General features: G+C 43.6%; 2 protein-coding genes across 5 annotated transcripts; one reads left to right on the top strand and one right to left on the bottom strand.

The window, feature by feature from the left end:
• The first annotated feature begins 1,727 nt into the window (after positions 1–1,727).
• On the top strand, positions 1,728–11,281 carry LOC144954475 (radial spoke head 10 homolog B-like). The gene is made up of 13 exons (XM_078885236.1): positions 1,728–1,965; positions 2,466–2,532; positions 2,867–2,935; positions 3,945–4,118; positions 4,742–4,827; positions 5,325–5,445; positions 6,717–6,893; positions 7,013–7,136; positions 8,265–8,398; positions 9,102–9,291; positions 9,947–10,058; positions 10,458–10,537; positions 11,274–11,281. Exons 1-13 carry the CDS (start codon positions 1,760–1,762, stop codon positions 11,279–11,281), a joined length of 1,548 nt encoding a protein of 515 aa, XP_078741362.1. The 5' UTR covers positions 1,728–1,759.
• Positions 6,628–25,752, bottom strand: NSMCE1 (NSE1 component of SMC5/6 complex). Of its 4 annotated transcripts, XM_078862534.1 has the most exons (9): positions 25,565–25,752; positions 24,576–24,716; positions 23,810–23,931; positions 21,895–21,972; positions 20,905–21,051; positions 19,968–20,081; positions 19,211–19,352; positions 16,892–16,981; positions 6,628–6,833 (listed from the first exon to the last, which is right to left on the bottom strand). In XM_078862534.1, the coding sequence occupies exons 2-8, from the start codon at positions 24,697–24,699 to the stop codon at positions 16,935–16,937; spliced, it is 774 nt and encodes a 257-aa protein (XP_078718660.1). In that variant the 5' UTR covers positions 24,700–24,716; positions 25,565–25,752; the 3' UTR covers positions 6,628–6,833; positions 16,892–16,934. The 4 variants fall into 4 exon arrangements, with proteins under 4 accessions (XP_078718660.1, XP_078718651.1, XP_078718643.1 ...); XM_078862525.1 differs by lacking the exon at positions 6,628–6,833 and having other exon boundaries at positions 15,582–16,981; positions 25,587–25,752; XM_078862517.1 differs by lacking the exon at positions 6,628–6,833 and having other exon boundaries at positions 15,582–16,981.
• Positions 25,753–26,690: the final 938 nt, after the last annotated feature.

The following is a 26,690-nucleotide window of genomic DNA, read 5'->3' on the forward strand; positions in this document are numbered from 1 at the left end:
AGTACACGGGTTAGCTGGTACACAGTACACAGAGTACACGGGTTAGCTGGTACACAGTACACAGAGTACACGTGTTAGCTGGTACACAGCACACAGAGTACACGTGTTAGCTGGTACACAGCACACAGAGTACACGGGTTAGCTGGTACACAGTACACAGAGTACACGGGTTAGCTGGTACACAGTACACAGAGTACACGTGTTAGCTGGTACACAGTACACAGAGTACACGGGTTAGCTGGTACACAGTACACAGAGTACACGTGTTAGCTGGTACACAGTACACAGAGTACACGTGTTAGCTGGTACACAGCACACAGAGTACACGGGTTAGCTGGTACACAGCACACAGAGTACACGGGTTAGCTGGTGCACAGCACACAGAGTACACGGGTTAGCTGGTGCACAGTACACAGAGTACACGGGTTAGCTGGTGCACAGTACACAGAGTACACGGGTTAGCTGGTACACAGTACACAGAGTACACGTGTTAGCTGGTACACAGTACACAGAGTACACGGGTCAGCTGGTGCACAGCACACAGAGTACACGGGTTAGCTGGTACACAGTACACAGAGTACACGTGTTAGCTGGTACACAGCACACAGAGTACACGGGTCAGCTGGTGCACAGCACACAGAGTACACGGGTTAGCTGGTACACAGTACACAGAGTACACGTGTTAGCTGGTACACAGTACACAGAGTACACGGGTTAGCTGGTGCACAGTACACAGAGTACACGGGTCAGCTGGTACACAGTACACAGAGTACACGTGTTAGCTGGTGCACAGCACACAGAGTACACGGGTTAGCTGGTACACAGTACACACAGTACACAGAGTACACATCTATATAAAGTATACACTGGGTACGTAACAGTGAGTATGCACATTGCAGGATATGCACACGCACAGCCGCCTGAACATAATGTCGTGAATCTACGGGACCCCTTTTGGCAATATCAAAAGTATATATAAAAAAAAACTATAATAAGCCTTACCCTTTCTGGCAATTAAACAGGAGGTGTTTGAGATGTTCAAACACCAAATATGTATACCTATTGCAGGGCATTAAGTCGGCATTAACCACACACACTTCTGGCAAAACATGCAAACAAAAACACATGCTCTGATAATAATGTTACATACCGTGTCAACCCATATGGTTTACCCCGTATTCTTGTACAGGGAAATTGAGTTTTAATGTCCATACGGCGTACAGCCGTTTCAAGACGGGCAAAACCTATTTGTCTGTCCGTGGTTCTCCCTTGTGATGGGACTTTGTAGGATGAACGTTCAGATTTATAAGGGCACCGGGTGACCAATAAGGTCTGAATTGGTCTGTAATGAGGTAGGGTAAGCGGTTGACAGGTATGTAGCAGAGGTGTGGACTCGAGTCATGTGACTTGGACTCGAGTCAGACTCGAGTCATGAATTTGATGACTTGCGACTCGACTTGGACTTGCATAACAATGACTTTGTCCCACCTATGAGATGTGGACTCGAGTCATGTGACTTGGACTCGAGTCAGACTCGAGTCATGAATTTGATGACTTGCGACTCGACTTGGACTTGCATAACAATGACTTTGTCCCACCTCTGGTATGTAGAGTATAGTGTAGTTTACGCGTTGTCTTCGACACCGATTGTCCTACACCAGATCAAACAGCCTTCTCTTCGCACCAAGCCTCGTCCTGTGTCACTGTCGTTTTCAGGAGCTGAGGCGGCGAGTCTCAACTCGGCCTTAGAGACGCGACGATGCCCTCCCTGGATGAGGACGACCACCAGCAAGACGAGGAGGAGCAGGGTGGAGACGTTGAGCAACAACAACAACAACAGCAGCAGCAGCATCAACAACAACATCAGCATGAGCAAGAGCAGGGCTTGGCGAGTGATGGGGATGCGGTCCAGCTGCAAGTGCCCAGCAAAGACATGAGGCCACTCATAGCGCTCATCATTGAGAGGCAAGCAGCAGCAGAAGCAGCAGCTCACGTCAACCCGAGTGGACAGAACAAAGCAAGGGTGGTCCAGATGAGCATTATGAGACCTCCTTTGCCAGTGGCAAGATATAGTAATGTGTTTTTACCCTTTTATCTGGCAACAAAACTGATACCTTTTTACAAGGGATCATGTTTGCATTTTGACCACAACACTCGTGGTCAAAATGCAAACAAAAAAGACAACTCTGATAATGTATGCACTGTCCTTGAAATTGATTGGTCCACACCCGAGACAGCTTTTCTTAGAGCCTAGTCTCACATGGAGTTGAGCGCCTTTTGGCGTCATCTATTACTATGGTCCAGATGAGTTTTAGAGAATAGGAGTCACAAGGCATCAGGACCACCCTGTACAATATACATCGGATTATATATCGTTATACATTGTCATACATTTATACGTATGTTATGCGGATCAATGAATTGCTTATCTCTGAGCGTCATCATCTCTGCTATTTTTTTTATAGATTCGAAGTGACAGATGAGAGTGAAGATCAAGTGATTGTCTCTTACCAAGGTGGTAATGTCTATAGCGTAAGTACAAAACAATGGAATAAATAGATGATTCAATCGCTGGATAACTAATCATAAATATCGATTCGAAAAATATATATAACTTTTAAAACATGCAATTTATGCAAAACAAAGTATTATTTATAAAAGTATTTTATTTAAATAATTGCACACTTTATAGCGTATTACCGACGCTGCAAATAAATTACATTTTATTCTAATGAATCATAGTTAAAATTATTAAACTGCACCTGAAGAAATCTTGCACGCTTAGAACAAATGTATGATGATTATTCCAGCAGGAATTGTGTTTGTGATATAATGGACCCCTAATGGCTTGACATATGTGTTACAGGGTTCCTTCTGCAACAACATGATGCATGGGAAGGGACAGTATGTGTGGGCAGATGGTGTGGAGTTTGAGGTACTATTTTTAAATACAGATTGCTTATTCATGCATTATATACACACAAAGCATACAGCACTTAATTAGTGACAAATAACGAAGGTACATATTGGTATACCATATTGTTTACTTAGATTTGAGGTTTTCACTGCCTTGATTACAATTTTATTTTCAATTTTGTTCGGGTTTGACTGCATGTGTCACCAGTTGTTGCTTCAGCCCTTCCACCCGGTCTCCATAGACTAGAGGCAAACGGTGCATTATGAGTGGGCTGGTAACGAGATGATGAATGTTACCAGTGAGTAAAGATGTAATGCTCACAGACTGTGACACTCCGCTTGATCTAGACCAGGGGTGTGCAACCAAAACATCAAGAAGAGGCATTTTTTTAGAATTCGGTAAAAAAAACCCTCAATAGTTCAAAATCTGCTGTGCATGTCAAAACGCGATGGTGATCCTTTATAAATAACCTCACGAAACAGTCCTTAAAGAGCCGCAGCATGCTGCTGCAGAGGCACAGATTGCCGACCTCTGCCCATGGTAAACTGGACTCCCGTGGTAAACTGAATTTCTATGGTAAACTGGACTTCCATGGTAAACTGGACTTCCATGGTGAACTGGACTTCAATGGTGAACTGGACTCCCATTTTAAGCTGGACTTATATGGTAAACTGGACTTCCATGGTGAACTGGACTTCTATGGTAAACTAGACTTCCATGGTGAACTGGACTCCCATTGTAAGCTGGACTTCCATGGTGAACTGGACTTCCATGGTAAACTGGACTTCTATGGTCAGGGGTCGGCAACCAAAACAACAAGAAAAGGCTTTTTTAATTTCAAGAGCCGCACTGCAGTCCTTAAAGAGCCACCGCAGACACGAAAGTTTTAAGTCAAAATTTAGACAAAGTGGGTTGTGTAGCAGAAGCAGCAGCAGCAGCAACAGCTGCAGATGATACAATTGCATTCACCAATTAAAAACACACAGTTTATGGATATCAACATCTCACCATTATGACTCATCAACAGGGTGACTTTTGGCTGAATGCAATGGTGGGAAATGGCACCTACCAATGGCCAGATGGAAGCAAGTACACTGGCAACGTGGAGAATGGGGTGAGGCATGGGCAGGGTACCCTGACCGTGTCAAAGCCCTTTGTTTCATACAGTGGACAATGGTATGCCAGCGAGAGACATGGCAAGGTAAGGCTATCATCGTGGTTTTTTTTGTTTACATTGAAAGTTGTTGATGAAAAGTCTAGACCGAATGTGAACCCAGTTATACCATCAAAAATGCAGATCCGTGAATGGTCGATGGTTGAAGGTGGTGTTTTTATTGGCTTAGTGGAGTTATCTTTGAAATATAAAGGTGATACGGTTGATGTCGCCTCAGCCAATAGCAAGCAGAGCACCAAGAATATATATTCTGGCTGCTGCGGATTTTATTGGAGCAACCGGTTTAATTCATGAATGCAGAAGTGCGTTGAAGCTCATCATCATTGACAGATAATGGGGTGGTTTGCTTGTTATGGAATGGATATAGCACACGATAAATAGCACAGACGAGACCAATCTCTGAGTTACACCAAACATTAATGGACATTTGACCACATTTACTACTCTCTGGCATGTACAGTTTGCAACATTACAAATACATGAGTTGGAAATAGATGTTTTTTTATTTTAATTACTTGCAAAATATGTGGTTGAATCAGCATTTGTTATTGCAATTAAAAAAAATGCTACTTTGCCAGTATAAGCACCATGTGTTAAGTACTCGAGAGCATTGCTGGTATTTAAAAGTTGTATATCATTTTACTCCGCAGGGAATTTTGTATTATGATGAGAAAAAGGAGTCTTGGTATTGCGGAGAATGGCATCACAACATGCGACATGGATGGGGAATTAGAAGGTAACGAAAGTTTAATGCACCCTTTCCATTATTTGTTATCTAGAGAGCACTTTAACAAAACAAAACATTTGAATATAACTTCGTAATGTAGCATCTGCTTTAAACAGTTCACATTTTTCAGAATACTGCCAAATACGATTTTTCTCAACTTTACAAATTATTTAATTGAGTCTTGTGAAAAGAATAACATTCTAATTGGTGTAATTTTTTGGGGGGAAATGCACAACTCATTAATATTGTAAATGTTGTGGATTTGCTATCCAACGAATTGGCATGTTCTGTTTATACGACAAACCTTACTAATTGGCTGTGTCGGGTGGTGGCGGGTTTAACGACACAACCCAAAAAAATACATTATGAACTCATTCATAATCAATTAATCTTCTCTGCTGCTCAAAATAGCAACTCGTAATGATGGAAAGCGACACAGTGAGAAAAAGAATACACAGTGAGGACGATTTCTGAATTGACAATTGTCCTGTCTTCTCATCCTGCAGGTACCCTTCAGGAAACATATACGAAGGGCAGTGGCTGAACAATGAACGGCATGGGGAGGGTTGTATGAGGTGGGTCACATCGATGCAGGAGTACAATGGCCAATGGAAGCACGGAAAGCCGGTACGGTTGTTCACTCTTTCAGCTTGCTTGCAAAGATGTCTTCACAAAAATGTAAAAGGGCATTTATGAAATGTCTAATTTTATGTGGTACGAAGAAGACCCATCGCACAAAATGGGACCAGTTTCACATTCACGAATGCGTTGAGTTTTTATTTTACTCTGTAACGAGTTTAGCATGTAATACAAAATCCTAACCATACACTTGAGCAAGTCTGTGTGTGTGATCTCTTTTATGGTAAGTTACAATGAATAAGGGTTAAAGTTATGTATTGGGGGTGCCGCGGTGGTGAGATGTTAACTACCTTGCCTGGTATACAGGAGGTCGTGGGTTCGACCCCAACTCTGACGTCAGCTGTATGTTTGGAGTTTGCATGTCTCTTTCCCCGTGATCGCATGGATTTTTCTCTGCTCTGGTTTTCACATATAAAATCAACATGAGTTTAGAGTATTTGGCTGCTATAAGTGTAAGAACGATTCTCACAACAAATTGTATCGATTGGCTGTTTCATTTTAAATCGCATCAAACATCTTCAGGTCAGAACTCAGGGAAAAAAATCTGGCCAGATCAGGACATGGTTAAACCCAAAATTAATTTCGCAAAATCAAATGTGCTGCAAAAATGCATTCATTCATTCATTCATCACGCATAGTCAGCGAAGGACCGCTGCCACCAATCGTGTGACCTCTTGTGGCACGCACCGGTGTCTCGAGTGGTTTGTTTGATCCACGGATCATGCGGGCGACCACGGGGACGGTGCTATTCCAAAATCGTGTGTTAAATTCATCATCATCATCATCGTCGGCCATAGTCTGATTCAAGAAACGTGTTCATCTTCTTGGTTCCCTTCTACGTGACTTTACCGAAAGAACCAAGAAGATGAAATAAAATAATAAAAATAAAACATAATAAAATAATATTTTATGTTTTATTTTTATTATTTTATTATTTCCCTTCTACGTGACTTTATCGGAAGAACCAAGAAGATGAAATAAAATAATAAAAATAAAACATAATAAAAGAATATATTATGTTTTCTTTTTATTATTTTATTATTTCCCTTCTACGTGACTTTACCGAAAGAACCAAGAAGATGAATCCCTGCAGTCACGAAAGCTTTAAATCGAAACGTGTTCATGTTTATGCTCTCTTGTGTTATTCATGCTCTGTGCTGCCGGTCACCTTGCATTACTACAGACCTCTGGGCCTGTGGCCAGCAGCTGTGATGTGAACAAACCCGAACGTAAAGTGTGCACGTGCGTGTCTTGTGCAGGACGGCAGGGGGACACACAAGTGGCTGGTGAAGCGTGTTGGGTTCTCCCAGTATCCAATGTGCAACGAGTATGATGGCGAGTGGGCAGCCGGGCACCGCCACGGGCAGGGAGAGTTTCTGTACGCGAGTGGGGCACGGTACAAGGGGGAGTGGAGTCAGGATCGCAAGCATGGCTCGGTGATCATCGAAAAACAACCACACTCAATGCATCTTCAAGAACACATACGCACTCAGTTTCGTGGATATGAATTATGCCGTGTAGGAATAACGTCACAATGTTTTCGTCTCATTTACAGGGAACGTTTACGTCCAAGAGCGGTCAAATCTACGAAGGATCTTTTGTGGGGGACGTAATGGTAGGATGTTCTCAAAACACTGTGGGTGAGAATGGACTTTCAAGAGCAGATGCATCTCTTCCAAGTAAGGAGTCTCAATGTTTATTCCAGATCCCACAGGCCAGGTCCTGACACCATCATATTCGATTAGGATGTACCAATGTGCCTGCCACCCTGCCTATTTCATTTAATTTTAATTACATCGCATAACATGAAATAGGTATTACATTTTGATGAGCACTGCCTCGATGCTAATTTGAGAATGGAATCACTCTTCCTTAAAACTCCTGCTTTACAAAAGTGTGGCTGTGCCGTTTTTTTATAGTAACATTTATTGTGACAGCCATGTTAATGTTTTATACGTAGAAAAACTTACCTACTAATTGTAGAGGTTTTTTTGGGTTAAATCGTGTAAATATAAATGTGTCGTTAAACCCGCCACCACCCGACACAGCCAATGAGTAAGGTTTGTCACGTAAACAGAACGTTCCAATTCGTTACTAGTACAGCACACCGGTGTGCTGGAGAGTAAATCCACATTTACCATCTGAGTACGACGTTTCGCCAGTAATTACAACCGGCATCATCAGGCGACAGCCAGATTTGTGGAGAAATCCTCCTTAAATAGAGGGGGTGGATGTGATGGCGTCACTTGTGAGCCCCTCACATCAGAAGGCAGCACTCACTCATAAATGCATATAAATGTCAATGGGTATCCATTACTGCTTGAGTCAACGTACACTATGCTTGCACTGGTCGCGAAAGCCTACGTGTTAAACCGACTTATCTACTCGTTCACCTGATATTTTGATGAATCAACTGACTGTTCCGTGCGCTTTATATGTATTGCCAAAAAGGCACGTGCAGACAACTATTGTATAATACTGTACCTGAATTGGTTTTAGATCTTTGTTTATAGTTGTGGAAAATGTAATTAATTCAATGTAAAACAGAGACGTTGATTGGTCATCTAGCACTCACTGATTCACTTCAATCACTCGCTCATCGGCGCCCATTTAAATAAATGTTTAGCTCTGATCTCTTACGTATTTACGTATGTTGAACTTCTTTCACACTGTACTTAGCCAACCGTGCTAATCGGAGCGTGCGATTACAACTGTGATAGTGCCGTTTGTTGCTGACCGCCTGACGGTGTTGGCCTTTTGGGTCTGTGCTCAGCAACTGTGATAAAACATATGTGTTTTGTTTACAGCAAAACGTCACTTGGAGGATAAAGAGAGCACTGCGGAGGGAGGGGCAATGCTACAGAGTTCACACGTGGATCTGGATTTGGCACGGCTATTGCAAAAGTTTCCAGCTGACAAGAGGGAGGCTGAGTACACACAGGTACTGGTAACAACTGATTATAGTATTGTCATGTATCCTTTATACCAGTTGAGAGCTCATTGAGATCAAGTCTTTAACGTGTAAATTGCGGCGGTGGCGTAGCCCAGAGAAAGCGCATTCATTGCAGAGGTTTGCGGTTTTTGTGTTTCAGAATTGCTTTTCGTGTTTACAGACTTAGTGCTGCTTGGAAGCATACCTATACCTCAATAGGGATTACCGTTGCTACGGCTATTTTAGTACGAACAATCGACAGGAAGTACAAGAATGGGCTTGCATAATGTGCATGCTAACGTACATTTATTCATTAACCCCCCCGACTTCGCGCAAGAAGAGCGCACGAGTGTTGTCACCACATCTACACCTCTATTTAAGGAATGAAACAGGTGGGCTTCTCCACAAATCTGGCTGTCGCCTGATGAAGCTAGTTATAATTACTGGCGAAACGTCGTACTCAGATTGTAAATGTTGTGGCTTGGCTCTACAACACACCGGTGTGCTGTGCTAGTGACGAATTGGCCACGTTCTGTTTACGTGACAACCCTCACTAATTGTCTGTGTCGGGTGGTGGCGGGCTAACGACACATTTACATATTTACGCGATCTAACCCAAAAAAACGTCTATTATGGATATTGGTCGCGAAAGCCTCGCGACCAATATTAGATTCGAAGCTTTGTTTGTGTTCCCCATTGTTGTCGTCTCCAGGTGCAATTGGTGGTGCTGCAGCACATGGCTGCACTGCGCAGAACGTACAGCAAATACAGCGGGCTGGGTGTAACGCACTCCCCAGACAACACGTTCATCCTCAGTCGGATGCAGTGGTGGCGTCTCCTCAAGGACTGTCGGGTGCATGTCGAGGGCCCTTCCTTGGCACAGGTCGACCGTCTGCTTTCCAGTAAGGCACTCACGGACATTGCGATGCCAACACAAAAACACTGGGAGTTGCAATGAGAGACGGACACGGAACACATGGTCGTTTCACAGGGAGGGTGCACTTGGTCGGCTCGTTGGCACGTGTCAGCAAGGGGATCCATATCAGCTACAGGATGAATTAACTGGGTGAGTGAAATCAAATTATGCAGAAGTTAAATTTCGATTTAAAGCTTTCGTGACTGCAGGGATTCATCTTCTTGGTTCTTTCGGTAAAGTCACGTAGAATGGAAATAATAAAATAATAAAAAATAATATAACATAACAAAATAATTCTCACGACGTTTCGGCCACAACGCAAGCAGGACGGCTGCTTGCGTTGTGGCCAAAACGTCGTGAGAATTATTTCGTTATGTTTTATTATTTATTATTTTATTATTTCCATTCTACGTGACTTTACCGAAAGAACCAAGAATATGCAGAAGTTGCAAAGGTGATACTAATTGAATGACCTGGAGGATGAATGGGAAGCTAGACACAGACATGTACGTGATTGTTAAGTTTACAAGTAGGCCCAAAGGATATTTGTGAGACGCATACAAATATGGCATGCTGACATTATTATGATGGAATATAAACCTGCTGCATAATGCGTGCTACGTCTTGTTTGTATCCCATAGCTTTTGAAGAACCCCTAGATCAGATCCACTACCCTAATAAACGACTGCTCATGAGGCAATTCTTGAGCAACTTGACCACCCTGGGATACCACATGTATCACACGGACTACGCGTAAGTCTCCCGATTGCAACATTTTGTCATTTTATGTATCCACAAAAGCCTTGGATTGTGATGTTTGGCAGATTCCTTGTTTAGAATATTTAATACCTACATCACAATTTCATCATACGGTAGTCTATGTGATCCACCGATACCTATATATATAATACACACGTTTTATATGATACACAGTTTTAAGCCTAACCCATATCCAGGTTTAATTCCTCACTGAATGTTTTTGTTCCAGCGTAGTCATGTGACCAGTAGCGGCTGCCAGAGAGAGATGTACTGCATGTGGTGGGGTGCTGGGTATGGAAATATTTTCGGGGTCACAGACCCAGATAGATCCGGCTAAAATTTAACTTCCAGTTTTCCAATGTAATGCTTTATGTTTTGTGCTGTTTTGTGCAGGGGCAGGAGTGGTGAACTGGCCTGGTGTTTGTCACAGCTCATGAATAATGTCATCCTCCCGCACGCATGCACCATCAGGGGTAAACTACCCATTCCACTCCAGTTCCCTTTGCTATTCTGAAGTATATTCTGCTTTCACACAACATTATTGTAACGTTAAGCAAAACATTATGTTATGGTAAATTCCACAATGAACAGAGCTTTTCACTTTGGAGAAGCTTCATTGTTTGAAAAGCAAATTAGCTCTTGAAAAACTTTGCCATGTTCTTTAATCACATTGGGTTTATACAGCGTGTCAGATTGTATTCACCCTTTCCCATTCCGAGACGTCTGTAAGCTGCAGGGTGGGTGTCCCGTACACCGCCGAATCTTGGAACGGCATAGCGTTGTTGCTTTTAAAGACGTTACTCACCGCAGAGAACTGGAGAAACACGACCGCACTTTACGATAGCTGGCACCAAACTGTGCCACGCCCTCCCACATGACCTTGTGGGAGCGCCAGTACCGATAGTTATTTATTTCGTTTTTAAAGAAAAACTGATGACGTACACACATGTCATCAGAATGGGAAAGGGTTACGTGTCACTGTGCGTACAGGATCGGTGTTTGGAGAGGCTTGGCGTGCCCAGACTGCTCTAGAGTACGCGTCGAAGAGCTGGGATATCTACAGCAGCCTTTGCAAAACCAACTTATATTCCCCGCACGAACCAATTCTCACTGCACGGAACTTCTTGTGGATGCTGCAGGTAAATACGCAGCAAACATGCGCTGTCCTGAGGGTGCGTTAGGTATGACTCTTTATGTCTGTGCTAATAGATGCATAAAGTTTAGGTGTCTAAGGGTATACAGTCCTTTACATTATGGATATCTTTGCAACAAATTTAGAATATATATTTATACGAAGCTTCATTCATGTTTCCAAATCAATATATCGGTCACAACACTTGAGTAATTGTCATTGCACAGAAGTTAACAGCTCATTCTGACTGAAAGGAACCAGGAATTAGCTCTGTACACCCGATATGACCTTTAACCTTGGTGAAAAAAATATAACAAGATTTTCACCGCTGTAATTGTATTGGGTTTAAGAAGCATCTGAACTATCTTGCCATTCCTCTTTGTTTTAGATTTTCATAGTTGTTAACATTTTTGTAGAAAATTAAATCTTAGCACACAATTGGAGTGGTCTGGTGAGGATCTAAGCTCTGAAAATTCACTAGGATGTTCAAGTCCACGATCGAGCTATTACAGATGCTTCACATTACACGAATACAAATTACATTGATAATTGTTTTTTTACCCTTTTATCTGGCAACAAAAACACAACTCTGATAATGTATGCACTGTCCTTGAAATTGATTGGTCCACACCCGAGACAGCTTTTCTTAAAGCCTAGTCTCACATGGTGTTGGACCAGATGACGCCAAAAGGCGCACAACTCAAAGACAATGCAAAAAAGGTGTCAGTTTTGTTGCCAGATAAAAGGGTAAAAAAACAATTATCATATTTTGCTACTGGCAAAGGAGGTTCCAATGGTACAAATTACATTTATAGCAAAACACTGCAAAAAAATGCAGCATATATATATAATCAGAGCAATTCTACCAACCTATTTTTGTTTATGGATTGTTAATATAACCCTCACAATATTTAATTGTATACCATCAGCTGTGGGCCCACCAGGTATGTAGTTCACTGCCCCCTCTTGAGTACGGACACACTTTGACTAAACTTCAGTCTTTTATTGTTACGGCATCATAATTATTTTCCGTGTGGTGCAACACAAAAGCATTGTGATGATTAACGTTATTTATTGAATTTAGACCTTTATTTATTATTTGTGTGTGTATATATATATACAATGTTCATGAACAGTTGTATGTATTTTCCACATATATCCCTATTCTGTGTGGAAATGTATGTTTAACAAGGAATTTAAGCTCATCTCCAAGTCACTCTCAGCAGAAAAAGTCGTGGAGATTTTGAGTCTGGACAATCCGGCAATATCAGATGGGGCGTCCTGCAATCTTCAATACGAGGTATGTCAATTGTGGCCACTTCCATCACACGCTGGCTTTCATACACATGTAGAGCCGACACGAGGTTGGGGGGGGGGGGGGGGTCCGTCTTTTATTTTCCCCCAGTTCCCACTTGCCCACAGCCCCCTCTCAATCCGTTCCCCGCCAGAATGCCCCGAGCCCCCCTCCTGTATCTCGCCTGCTCCTCCCTCCTTCCACTGTTCCTGCTCCACTGCCCCCCTCCTTTTGGTGGGAATCCTCTCCATGCCCTTTAACCCACTGTCCATCTCCATTCCTGCCCCTGACAACAACCGCCATTCGCCAGTAAGTGGCGGTGACATCACCACGACGCTTGTGCCAGGCCATGTGCACTTGGAGGCCACGTGAAGTGTCGAACGCCCGCTGGCGGGAGGTCACGGGGCAGACCCAGATGCCACAGGTCGATTGAGATGACTGGCTGACCACTGACATCCCTTATATACACAACCACTACTTGTTGTTTAACATTTTTAAAGCAAAATTAATAACACAGTGACATTTTTTTTGGTTAATCCGTGAATATAAATTCATTTTATTCTTATGGTATATATTTTCAAACTTAATCTGTTAAATGTGTTATGTCACCTGGAGAATCCCTTTAGATGCAACATCTCATTTGCAACGGTGCCCAAGGGTGTCAAGTGATTCATATGTAGTATGAGGCACCCTGCCCACACCCAGAGGGTAACACTATTTCCACAGTTGTATGTTGAACTTCTTTCTTACTGTACGTAGCCAAGCACGCTAACCGGAGGTGCGGGGGAAGGACACCAAAACTACGCCATTTGACCAGAGGCCAGATGGCGGGGGTACTGTTTATGGCAGATCTTGGAGGTTGTCCCATGTTGCCTGTGCTGCAGCTGGCAGGCGGTAGAGCGTTGGCGAGGTGGGGTGGTGGCACATCTTGTGCAATTATACGATGACCATCGCACCTCAAACACGTAATTTGTCGATAAAAATAATGGCACGCTAACAAAATCTCTCCTCTGGAAAGTTGTACGGTCGTGAGGTGGATTGATGTGTTCCGTGTTATTTTACTTCCCTATAGCTCACCTTTCTGGAGTTCTTTGAGGCTCTGGCACTATGTGCCGAGGTGAGCGTGCCGGAAAGGTCGGATGGCCGAGCTGCTGTGGAGCCCTTGGCTCACAGCTGCAGTGGTGCACGTGCGAGATGGAGCCAGAGGGAATCGGAGCCACAGCAGCGATGGGGCCGGTGGAAACTCGAAGAGCCGCAAATGGCTCTGCCAGTGGACAAGAGTCAAGAGTCCACTACGCAAGAATTCACTACGCAAGAGTCATCACAGGCTACAACCCGAGAGTGGAGTCCCACGAATCGTTGTGCGTAAAGTCGATCGTTGTGCGTAAAGTAATTTCGCACCCTTCGATTAGCACGGTTGGCTACGTATGGCGCGGAAGAAGTTCAACATACATACACACGCGATGCTCTTTCCAAAAAATTTTACGTGCACTTTTTTTATTCTGGCAAATTGCCCGATGATGCTGGATGTAATTACCAGCGAAACGTCGTACTCAAATTTTTTTTTAAATGTTGTGGATTCACTCTTCAACACACCGGTGGGCTAAAGTAGTGAACTATTCGTCTTTTGTAAACGTGACACATTTTTTACTGATTGGCCGTGTCGGGTGGTGGAGGGTTGCGACACATTTATAAATAATGCGATCGAACCCAAAAACCTTTATTATGAATAATATTGGTCGCGAAAGCCTCCGTGTTAAACTGAATATTCGTTGTATTGTACTTCTATGCTCCCTGCCTTCACCAGCACTGACCAAATTGTAGGGACAGATAACCGCCACTACCTGTACGGTGTAGGCAGGCCCTAATCTAGCAGTGGATTGACAAAGGGCTGGAGGTTAGTGCTATTTACATTCATATGTCGTAAATGGTATACAAACGTCCGATTAAAATTATTTGAATCGCAGAATGCAATTCATGTTTGTTTTGCAGATGATGATAATACTGTGGTTCAAGATGCCTGGAAAAACCAGCTGTCCGCATTTTTTGTGGAGAAACTGTTTGGAGCATTTGAACGTAACGAGGCCCTGAAAGCTGCGGCCAAAAAGGAGCAAGACCAGGAGGCTGATCGTGCTTACAATGAAAACATCAAGGTCCGGCAGGCATGGTACGTGCACACAGAGGCACGTGCAACGAGGTGGTAAGGTGGCTCAAGAGATCAGAGCTATCACATGTTCACTACCTCGCCTCGTATGCAGGTTGTGGGTTCCATCCCGACACCGACATCTGTATGTTTGAAGTTTGCATGTTCTCCCCGTGGTCGCGTGGAATTTTCCCCCGGATCCTCATTTAGAACGACGCGTTTGGAGTATTCAACTGCTGTACATTTCCACGTAATAAGCCACTTTGTTGAGCTATCATTTGCGGCCAGGTCGCTTCTGGAAAAACGAGCGATATAGCTTAGTGGGGGCCTTACCTGGTAAATAAAAAATAGAAAGTGTTTTTACTGCTGAGGTCCTGGGTTCAAATCCAGCCAGCTGCCTGTGAATAAACTCAGTGCTCAAGTCGTGTATGTTAATGGTCTCAACCTAGTCATCAATTACTACACGAAAAAAATAATTACTTCATTTGGTTACATTTTGCCTCTGACAATTATATCAGTTTGACCATCGTGTAATGAACCTGATTCTTATATGCAGGGCGAGTGTAAAGTACTGCCCTCGACTGCGTGTGGACCAGACGTTCCCCGAAGGGATCTCAGACGTAGCTCTGTGATGTTCGTTTCTGTGGGCCGTTCTCTAACGTGAAGCGTCGTACTGCTCTCCGCAAAAGATCAGAGTGAAATTCTTCATCTCGGGACGTGATGCCGATAGCACAAGCTGGATATAACGGGGGAGGATTTCAAAAGATGTAAAATGTGTTGATTTGAAGCTTCCGTGACTGCAAGGATTCATACTCTGTTTTTTTCGGTAAAGTCACGTAGGTAAAAAATCTAATAAATGATTTAATTTAGTTTTTTTCATTTATTTTATTAGATTTTTTACCTACGTGACTTTACCGAAAAAACCAAAGAGTATAAATACATGCTATTTCATTGGTTTGTTCCAACAGATGTATTTAAAGAGCAACACTTATTTATTTAGGTCAAACCTAATACTGATGTGAAATGTAGTTCTCATGATGGATAGAGGTCATCATCGGCCCTGATCAATGAATGCACTGCTGGATGAATGTCTCCCCAAATCTGCTACCCCCTCTCACAATCTTGCGAAGCCTCCATATTTTATTTAGTTGTTTCTGGTTTTAATCGTTTCTATATTTCTATTAATCGTTTATATTTGTTTTTCCCCGCGAACACCTCACGGGTCCCCTGTCTGAATGTACTAGGGAGCAGAGAATGGCTCTGGAGATGGAGGCAATGCACGCTGTGGAACGAGACGGACTAAACGAACAGAGAGCAACTCTCCCGTGGGAGGATGGGGCAATGGTGCGGCCCGATGAACCTCCCAGCAAGGAGCAAGAGAGACCCGCCAACTCCCCAGCTGTTACAAAGTCGACGTCTGCGGTGAAAGTTGCTCTCAACTCGAAGCCACATTCCGCCAAGGACAAGAAGAAAAAGAAGTGACCACATTCGTAGTCCCTTTGATGTATTCTTAATAATGTTGATTTTAAACAGCCTTTATTAAGAAACGTCTCAGTCTCAAGAATATTTTCACAAGGGTCTTGCATAGGAATGTTCGGCAGAAATGTGTTGACCTTTTTTTAGTTTTCATGTGTTAAGAAATTGGCATTCTGAGAATCCCTATGCATGTAAGGAAACAATGGATACAAGTCAACCAAGGCAGGTTTACAAGACCCACTTGCTATTCTGCTGTCTGCAAGCCACCTCAGACGAGCTTGTGAAAGAGTTTCAACACTCAAAATAAGCGATTCAGCAAAAAGTTAAACTACGGTCCAGTCGATTCATGAATTAGTTGACAATTTTATACAAAGACTTTCAAGACCAATGTTAAGATTCACAACACGCCACAGCCACAGCTGAGCTTCTGGTTGTAATCTCCAGCGAAACAGCGTATACGATTTGTCAAATTATTGCTTGCTTTTCAATGTTCCGGTTTGCTGAAAAACAAATTCACTTGGCACATTTAACCACGTGCTCTTTCGGGTGGTGGGGGGTTATATTTAAATCTGAAATTATACCTACATGATCTGACTGAAAAATAAACGAATTATGAATCGTTTGTTTAGATACATTATTGCATATGGCGAACTGAATTCAGGATTGATTTTGACAATTTTTTGTCGTAACATATTTTGCATGAAAAATACTCACTGGAATAAGAACCACATAATGACTTAAAAGTGTCAAATGTCCAAAAAGTGTAAAGCACAAGAACGTACACAGTAACGACAGCTTGCTGCACCCTCTGTACATCGTGCAGGATTATAGCTCCATGGCATCTGAAGACGTTGAACCTTTGCCTTCATCGTCTGTGGATAACAGAGCAAGTTACAGATAAAAAATGTATTAACATTTATAATTTTAAATGCTGTTTAAAATACATTTGTAGCCCTAAGACCGTTTCAGATCAGTTAATTTCTAACACTTTCAAGCTTTTTACGTTGATTTCACACACCAAGTCACCATAGTCATTGCACTGCTTCCAAGCAGGTACACGCTTTGGTTAATTGCGCATAGCTCCAACCTTCGATCATGCACCCATTGTGGAAGTATGGATGCGATGCCTCAAGAAATGGAATCCAATAACCACAATGTGGCTATAAATCAGGGCGCCACAGTGGCGAGATGTTAACTACCTCGCCTGGTATACAGGAGGTTGTGGGTTCGATCCCAACCCTGGCGCTTGTATATTTGGCGTTTGCGTGTTCTCCTTGTGGTCGCGTGGATTTTTCTCCGGGTCCTCTGGTTTTTCCCTCCACATTTAGAATCAACGTACGTTTAAGAGTATTTGGCTGCTATAAATTTCCAGATGATAATCATTTGTGGCCAAGTCACTTCTGAAAGAGAGTTATATAACTAAGTGGGCCTTACCTGATAAAATAAGAAAAAATGGTTGAGTTTTCTTGTTGAGATTGTCTTAAATTTGAGCTATAAATTGAAAATAAATGAATTTGCCGAGTGGACACCAGTTTGCATGAATGCAGCTGTTCAACCGACATCCATTCCTTAATGTCACATCCATTGGAAACACTACCATAGCCTGGCGTAGAGAGAATTTTAATGCAAGTATGGACCATTATTGTTGTCATTATGGTACAATTAACAAATCAGCTCCGATGTGACACATTTTAAGATAACCCGGTGCGCCAGTGGGCGAATCCAGTGCCGAGATGGCTATTACTGCACATCGTTTTACTCGTAAACACCGACACCTGGGCAGATTATATTATCAGTAGCTCCATGTTATTTTTTCCGAATCTTATATTAACATCGTGTCACGCTGGACACGTCCATTCCAAATTCTCAACAAGCAGTGCAAGTGTAAGTAAACCAGCCCAGTGAAGGTGACAATAGAGAATTACCATTGAGATACCGTCAAGTGCCCTCATATCCACACTCATAGAGATGTTTGTTGCATTACAGTCAAAATAAACTTGATTCCTGTTAGTTTTCATAACCATAATAAAAAAAATGAAGTTTAATATGATGCTTTTACAAAATGGGGCCTTTTTTTGCCAGAGTCAAAGTATGAAAAAATAAGAATAGGTTTTACCCTCTGGCAATAAAACAGTTTTGTTAAGATGTTCAAACACCAAATAGAAATCTTTTGCAAGCAATAAAGTTTGCATTGACCACACACAGCACTTGTGGTGAACATGCAAACACTCTTAGGTTTTTTCGGTAAAGTCACGTAGGTAAAATAATAATAAAATAATAAAATAAAAATAACTAAATTAAATCACGACGTTTCGGAGGCAACACAAGTCTCCGTCTTCAGGTGGGACCGTCACAGCCAAATTTACTGTATCAAGTGAAGAGAAATCCAAGAGACAAGTTCTTAAATACTGGTTAAGGGGGGGGGGGAGGAGCTTCTCTAAATGTGGCAGTTGGGGACTGGGAGGGTGGGCGGGGCTAGAAGGGGAAGGTGGGCGGGGCTAGAAGGGAAGGTAGGCGGGTCTAGAAGGGGGTGGGCGGGGCTAGAAGGGAAGGTGGGCGGGGCTAGAAGGGAAGGTACAGGTGAAGAACCTCCACAGGGATTACGGCCGATGTTGGCTTCCAAAACCAAAACAATAGCAGCACCGTTAAACACGGTGGATGTCAACAACTCGGTAAAATAGACTAGTACCTGTCAAATAAGATGGTACAAATATGCGTAGTTAAATCTTTTTTACATGGTTAATAACATCTTTCCAATGATTGCAAACAAACATGCTCTGATCATATACGCATTGTCCTTGACATTGATTGGCCTTCTTTCGGGCCTAGTCTCACGAGTGTCAGACAGTACAAGGACAATGCACTATCAGAACATTTATAGCTCGGGATGAGCGGCTACAAAATGGGACCTGTTTTGTTTGCTAGCATGTTAACCACAAGTACGTGTGGTTAACGTGAACTTGATTCCTTACAAAAGGTTTATTTTTGGTGTTTGAACATCTTAACACCTGTTATATTGCCAGAAAGGGGCAAAATCTATTCTTATTTTTATGATGCTTTTATGTTTGAAATAATAATGAAAGCTCTTAAGTTACACTTACATCGTACAGGACGTGCATTGTCGCGAGGCTCGTTGATCCAGGGACTCTTGCAGCGAGGGCACACGCGAGACCGATTCCTCTTGAAGAACTTGGCAGAGCACGGAGCGTGGACCTTCACGCTACAGTTGGAACAGACTTGGCCCTGCAGTTCAGATGGCAAGGGTGGAAGCAGAGGGCAACATCAAAAATGTAAATTCTGTCTGTACGTCTGTCTGTCTACAAACTGAGAAATGTGCACGGCTGTAAGAAGAGCCAACCGTTCAATGGTGCCAGCTCGGGGTGCGGAGGTCAATGTGTGCCAGCACTTCCATCTCCACACAAGCTAGCTTCATTATTTAAACTCACTACTCTAGGGGACGTCTGGCAAAAACGTTACCGAGGTGCAGCGTGTACTCCGGCCATCCTCGCAGCAGCGGCTTTTGGTTGGCCATCGAACAAAGATTGTCACCGCATCGCGCACTTTCGGATGCGCTTCTGCGGCCGTCTAGAATGCTCTTCCTTCCGATATTAGGAAACCACTGGAGCTATGCACTTTTAAATCTAGATTGAAAACCCATTACTTGAAAACCACTTTTTGTGTTTAGCTTGTCCTTCCCTCGTACCTCCGATTAGCGCAGTTGGCGACGCACAGTACTATTAAAACCATTTCTTTTTCACAAGCGATTTTTTTATAAAACTAGCACAACAGACGGTCACATTACAGGGTTACGCTGGAAAGATACGCATACACAGGCCTGCGTAAAACACCCAGACCCACCTTCAGAGCGATTTTGTGACAAAGGTAGCAGATCTCAACATTGCCGAAGCGGCTACGAATGAAAGGATCCATTTCAATGAGGCAGCGTGGGCTTAAACTTAAATATCCATTTTCCTGCAACAAAAATGCACACACAGTTCTGGGTTACACAATTGCATGCTGAAAATAATTGTTAAAAAGCGTTGTCAGTAGTAAGCGTTGCTTAAACCTCTCCCTTCCGATGACGTATGTAGCCAACCGTGCTAACTGGAAGTGCGGAATGCTAATCAGAGGTGCAGGAAACTCTATACAACTGCATTTACAAACGATTATTTAATACTTTTAAATAAATATTTATTTACCGTACAAATTATTATAACCAATGTTTATTTGTCTTATTATAATTTTCATGTATTTAATAGCTTATTTATGCATTTTATTGAGGGTTAATCACGATCATTATCTGCAATTTTTTTGTATTCACGAGCATCTCAGAAGCGTATCCCTCACGAATAACAAAAGGCATAACTGTACAAGTCATGAGACTGACGAGAGATGGTCGTAATTCCTACCTCTCTGTATCTCCGCTGGGGGCTCTTGTAATCAATGTGATCAAGTGTGAGAAGCAGGAGTGGAGCGGTTGGCGCCCTGCACTACAAACCCGGTGCCACAAGTTAAATTCCTGCTCACGGCCACCACCAGTGACGATTATTATCTGAACCTGTCCTGGGGCTCCCCCGAGGTCGACTCAGCCTCAGATTAGTACCTGCTGCGATGCATAAGCATCGCCACTGCGGAGACAAAGGCGGCCAGGCATGGTGCAGGCCACCCAGTCCCTCGTGTGCCGTGCCGGCCTTCATAGGTGCTACTCGCTAACAGCACTTGCTCCTACAGTCTGTTAAGGCTACACGGTGGTGGGGGGGGGGTCTTTGTTTGTGATGGCTCTGACAGGGGTTACCATGCATAGCCACTTGTCTTGCACCAGGCGCTGCAGCAGCAACTCGGCATTGTCCTTCTTCATCTTCTTGCACTGCAGCTGGTCAACCAGGTTCAGGATGTCCACAGAGGAGGCCATACCTACTCCGCTGTCGACTATTAGCTCCATCTGCTCGCACGTTGCTCAAACACAGAACAACAAAGAGCACCTGTGTATTCATAATCAACGTTTTTGGGTTTAGATCGCGTTATTTATAAATGTGTCGTAACCCTCCACCACCCGACACGGCCAATCAGTAAAAAAGTGTCACGTTGACAAAAGACAAATTAGTTCACTGCTTTAGCCCACCGGTGTGTTGAAGCGCGAAACCACAACATTTACAAATTGTAAATGTTGTGGTTTACAAATTGTAAATGTTGTGTTTTCGCGCTTCAACACACCGGTGGGCTAAAGCAGTGAACTAATTTGTCTTTTGTCAACGTGACACTTTTTTACTGATTGGCCGTGTCGGGTGGTGGAGGGTTACGACACATTTATAAATAAAGCGATCTAAACCCAAAAACGTTGATTATGAATAATATTGGTCGCGAAAGCCTACGTGTTAAAGCACCTGTGTAGCTTGTGTAGTGACACATGGCCCAACAATAGTGCATTTGTCGTTTATATTATAACAAGTAGCACTGCCCGCACATTTGCACGGGATGTAACTCAAGTGAACTGTAAGTGACATGGATTTCTTGTGATTTGTTTCCCAATGACACTCGCTGGCCTACTTTCAATCAACAACAATATGACATTAATAACACAACCATGGAGAGACTTGCTCACACTCCAGGAATGTGGAATTGCCACTGCTCGTCCATGGCAGCCAGCAGAGGTGGAAACCATCCAACCAGCACTTGCTGGAACAAGATGATACTGCCGTCTGGTCTACAACCCTGTGAGCAAGCTGTGAAGGGGATAACCGTGCAAGTATGATGCTGGAACTTAATATTCTACCACCACACTCACTGTTTTGTTGAAGAGTTCAAGCTCAACCTCTGAGTAATCAGAAGCCAAGAGAGTGATTTCATTTTGTTCGATATTAATCTGAGAAAGGAAGACAGGCACAGCAACGTTGTTACGCTGTTGTATTCAACGTATGTTCAGTCGTGCACGTAACTAAACATGCATGAAAATCAAGACAATACACCTTACTAATAGGGGTTTTCCCCTTTTTTCTGGCAACAAAACTGACACCTTTTGCAAGGAATCGTGTTTACGTTAACCACAATACTTGCAGTCAAATGCAAACAAAAAACAATACTCTGATAATTGATGCATTGTCCTTGAAACTGATTGGTCCACACCAGAGACAGCTTTCTTTAGAGCCAGTCTCATATGGTGTTCGACCAGATGACGCCAAAAGGCACACAGTTCAAAGATAACGCACTATCAGAGTAATGAGAGCTCGGGGTGAGCAGCTACATCATGGGACCTCCTTTGCCAGTATTGTGGTTAATGTATTGTGGTTAATGTAAACATGATTCCTTGCAAAAGGTGTCAGTTTTGTTGCCAGAAAAAAGGGGAAAAACCCTAATAGTATATTTTGGTACTGGCAAAGGAGGTCCCATGACAATACACCTTTTCAACTAAAAGTAGGATATCATTAAAATTCGAATCAGTCCGTTTTTTTTGTGGGTAAGGCCCACAGCGGGATTTGTGGTCGCACTCGCATACACAGTCTGTTCTCCTATAACGCGGTAGTAGCTACGTCCCCGAAGAACACCGTGTTATGGAAAAATCGCGTTATAATAAATAATGTATAATATAGGCTAAGGCACAGTCCGCGATAACACGTGCGATGCGTACGCAGGCTGAACAAAGACTGAGGCGCGTGGATAGCATCGAGAATAATCCCGCTCGTTCCTACTCGTGAGATGTCGTTCTGCTCACTCGATCGCATTATATCCAAGTCACATCCGCATTATAAAATAAAGTGTTCCCTAATACATTCATTGCGTTATATTCAACTCACATTATGACAACACGCGGTGTTACAGGAGAACAGGCTGTATTTGATACCACGGCTCGGAGATTAAAAACAATTCAATCCAAAAGACAGATTCCCTCTTTTACACCCCTCTTAAGGGGTGGCTCTCGGTCTAAAAAAGTTTGCCTGGAAAAAACTGTTAACTACTTGTATTTTACCAGGTAAGGGGCCATCCATTTAGTACGTATGCAAAAAGTTGTCAAAACTTGACCCCTCCCTCCCTCCCTGTACGCACGCGTACTTTTTACACCCCCCCCCACACCTGCGTACGTACGCTTGACACACCCCCCCCCCCCGAATCCTATAGAACGGCCAATATTTAATCCATGCAGAAACGATCAAGGATTAATAATATTCACGTGTTTTAGCAAACAGATAGTCCACCACCGGACTATCCAACTCATTTGAAGGCCAATGTAGACAAATTATTATGGAGGCTTCACCCGCCCCCCCCCGTCTCCTATGCGTATGTACATTTTCAGTAGACCCCCCATACGCAAGCGTACACAATTGGGTTAACCCCCCTCTACCTCCTCCATTCGTACGTATTAAATGGATGGCCCCTAAGGCCCACTGAGCTATTTCGCGCTTTTTCAGAAGCGACCTGGCCACAAATGACAGCTCAACGAAGTGGCTTATCACGTGGACATTTATAGCAGCTAAACACTCTAAACGCACGGCGATTCTAAATGTGGAGGGAATAAACGGAGGGTCTGGAAAAAAATTCACGTGACCACGGGGAGAGAGACACGCAAAATCCAAATATATAGCAGGCATCACGGTCGGGATCGAACCCACGGACTCCTGTATACCAGGCGAGGTAGTAAATGTCTGGCCACCGTGGCACCCAAAAAGGCCAAGCTCTTCCAACAGCAGTGTCTGCAGGTGACTCACCAAGGCGTAGTGCGTTTTCCCATCCTCCTCAGAGGATCCCTTTTGGATTACCATGAAGAAGGGCTGGATGTGGCTGTTGATAACGCCAATAAATGCATCCAGCTGGTCATGTGCATAATGTTCTGCGAAAGGGACACGCATTTCGGGAAGCATTCAGTTGCGTAAAGTATAAGAACATGGGAGAAAAAAAAACACCAATGTGAAATATTTATCATGAAAGTTCGATGTCATTATTTGTTCCCACTGGGTACGACGCTTTACATAAATTACACATTTGCTCCATACATGTGCTAAACACAGAGACCATGTTCTCACCATAGACCTCCCAATTGACAACAAAGAAAATTGCCCTTCAATAAAACAACTCTAAAATCAGAAGATGCCCGACAGCATCCGTTGATTTAACCATCTTGGCTGCCAAGTTTTCGACGCCACCAAAAATAAACAGCCCTCACCTTGTAGAACCATACATAGGCTGTGTTTCATGCTGCCCAATAAGACTTAGAGATTGTTCTTGAGAAGGAAATAAAATACCTTAAAGTTATGGTCAACCTATGGGTTAATACATTGTCAAAAACAGCCGCTTGAGAACTTCTAAGTGCAGGGTAATCGTAGACAATTTCTTGGAACCAAAAAGTTTGTGGACGGAGTCTAGAAGAACCTTGGCTGGCTTACAGACATGCCACCACCGCCCAGCTAAAAAAAAATCTCGGAACTGAATCGTAAAAGAAAATGCGTCCAACAAGTTATTGAGTTTCGCCCTCACCTTTAAACAGGCGGCAGCATTCATTGTGCACTTTGACAGAGCTGGCAATGTCCAGACACCCGTGCGCCATCATTTTTTGAAGGAACAAGCGGTGGCTGGAACTCATTCGTTCTTGCGCTGCCATGACGCCCAAGCTCCTTCCTGCAGGGCAACACATTTTTTTTAAAACAATGGGACAAAGCAAATTAAATTAAACGCAGAAATTAAAATGCTAGTCACGTATTCACGAGGGCTGGTATCATCCTGGGTTTAACCCAAGCTGGGTCGTGCACGGTACTGATAGATCTGGACACAGTCCCATCAGTGAGCTACTTGGGCAGGCGAGGCTGCGTTGGCTGGGGTCACGTAGCCCGCATGCCAAAGCAGCTTCTGATCGGCCGGCTAGATGGGGCTAAACGTGCACGACAAGTGATACGAAAGGATCTAGAGCTGAGTGGACTTGCCGATGACCGGTACCAGCGGTGGTCAACATCGGCCTCTGTGGAGGAGGCTCGTGAAGGACGCTGCTACTGCTGCTGGGCAATCGGAGGCAGTCGTCCTCCACCAACAACGGAGGTCAGAGGGCATGCAGCAAGTTGGCACTGTGGGGGGCACAGCTGGTGCATCTGCCGGTCATCTCAGTCAAGTCAACCCATGGCACCCACGGGGTCTGTCCCATAACCTCCTGCAAGCAGCGACCCTTCGACACACCACGTGGCCTCACGGTGCACCTAGCCTGGCACAAGCGCCGTGGTGATGACACCTGTGTGCCTTACAAACATTGCCAGGCTTGCGAGTTGTCCGGTCGTTGTTGTTATCAGGCTGCGAGTGGCCGCTAGAATGAAAGGCCGCGCTCGTGTACACTGTAACTGTATATCCTAAAGTAACAAATAATAAAAATAAAGGCCGCCTTGAGCGAGAGGCGACGAATCGAAGACGAACCAGCGCGACCGATTTGCCACGTGCCCGAGTGGTGGTTGTCACGTGGCCGAGTAGTGGTGGTTACGTGCCCGAGTGGTGGTGGTCACGTGCCCGAGCGGTGGTGGTCACGTGCCCGAGCGGTGGTCGAACTCTCTTGGCGCAGTCCGATGGTCGTCGAACTCTGAGCGGCTGTTGCTGTCGTCAGATCAGAGGGTTTCCCCCCACCCGCACCCCACTCACTTTCGTTTCTTCGCAGACACACACGCAGCGTGTCTGCTCTCACATTCTGTCGTGCGCGGGTGTTTGGTTGTGACATAATGTCTGTGGCGAAATGGGATTTGTCAAGTTTGGCGGTGTGGAGATGAAATAGGAATGTGGCACAAAACAGAGGAATGTATTTGAAAATGTATTATCCCCTGTGACAACCATGAAAGTGGTTTGACCCAATTCAGAAATACCCCCCCGTGAAAGGCATGACAATGGTATGACCTGAATTGCGTTATTGGTTACGTAAACCAGACTGGCTTGAGATGTAGTTCAAACAAAGATCCACCCTTAACGCGAACATCATTCTCATGGACATTTATGCCATCCGCTTTGCCGATATCCCGTGGGGAATTGGAAACGGGAGAAATCGTGGCCTACGCAATTTATATTCTTGACTCTACAAACAAACAAAATGCCCAAAAATGATCACCAATTATAAGTTTATTCACAAAGCAGGGAACCATCAAATCGTGCTACAGAATTAATGACGGTACAAACGTGGACGGAACAATATATAGGAGGATGTGGCCAATGTTATTGTTCCATGTAACAGTTTATGTTTTATATCTTTGTACCATAACACTAAATTGTGCTGTATTTCAGAATTATGGATGAAAATAAAATTTCAGATAAACAAATTTGAAAGCCACATCTTCCAGCTTAAGAAATTTGAATTCCACATCAACTGGTTTTAATAAAATGGGTTTAGCTATAATTTGGCTAACAAAAACATCTGAGTGAAATGACCGATTAAAAGTATGCCACTGAATGACTAGGAAATACTGCTCCATTTACCTTTCTACCACAAAATACAACCTTGACAAACACGTGCAAAGCAAAAGCCAACACATTTTGAAATATGAATTTGAACCGTTAATGCAATTTCGCTGGTGTATTTCTACATGGTAAAAACTGCAGATGCATGGTTTTATACTCTGTATCGATACT

The sequence above is a fragment of the Lampetra fluviatilis genome, chromosome 1, assembly GCF_964198595.1.
Source record: "Lampetra fluviatilis chromosome 1, kcLamFluv1.1, whole genome shotgun sequence".
In the NCBI taxonomy this organism is placed as follows: domain Eukaryota; kingdom Metazoa; phylum Chordata; class Hyperoartia; order Petromyzontiformes; family Petromyzontidae; genus Lampetra; species Lampetra fluviatilis.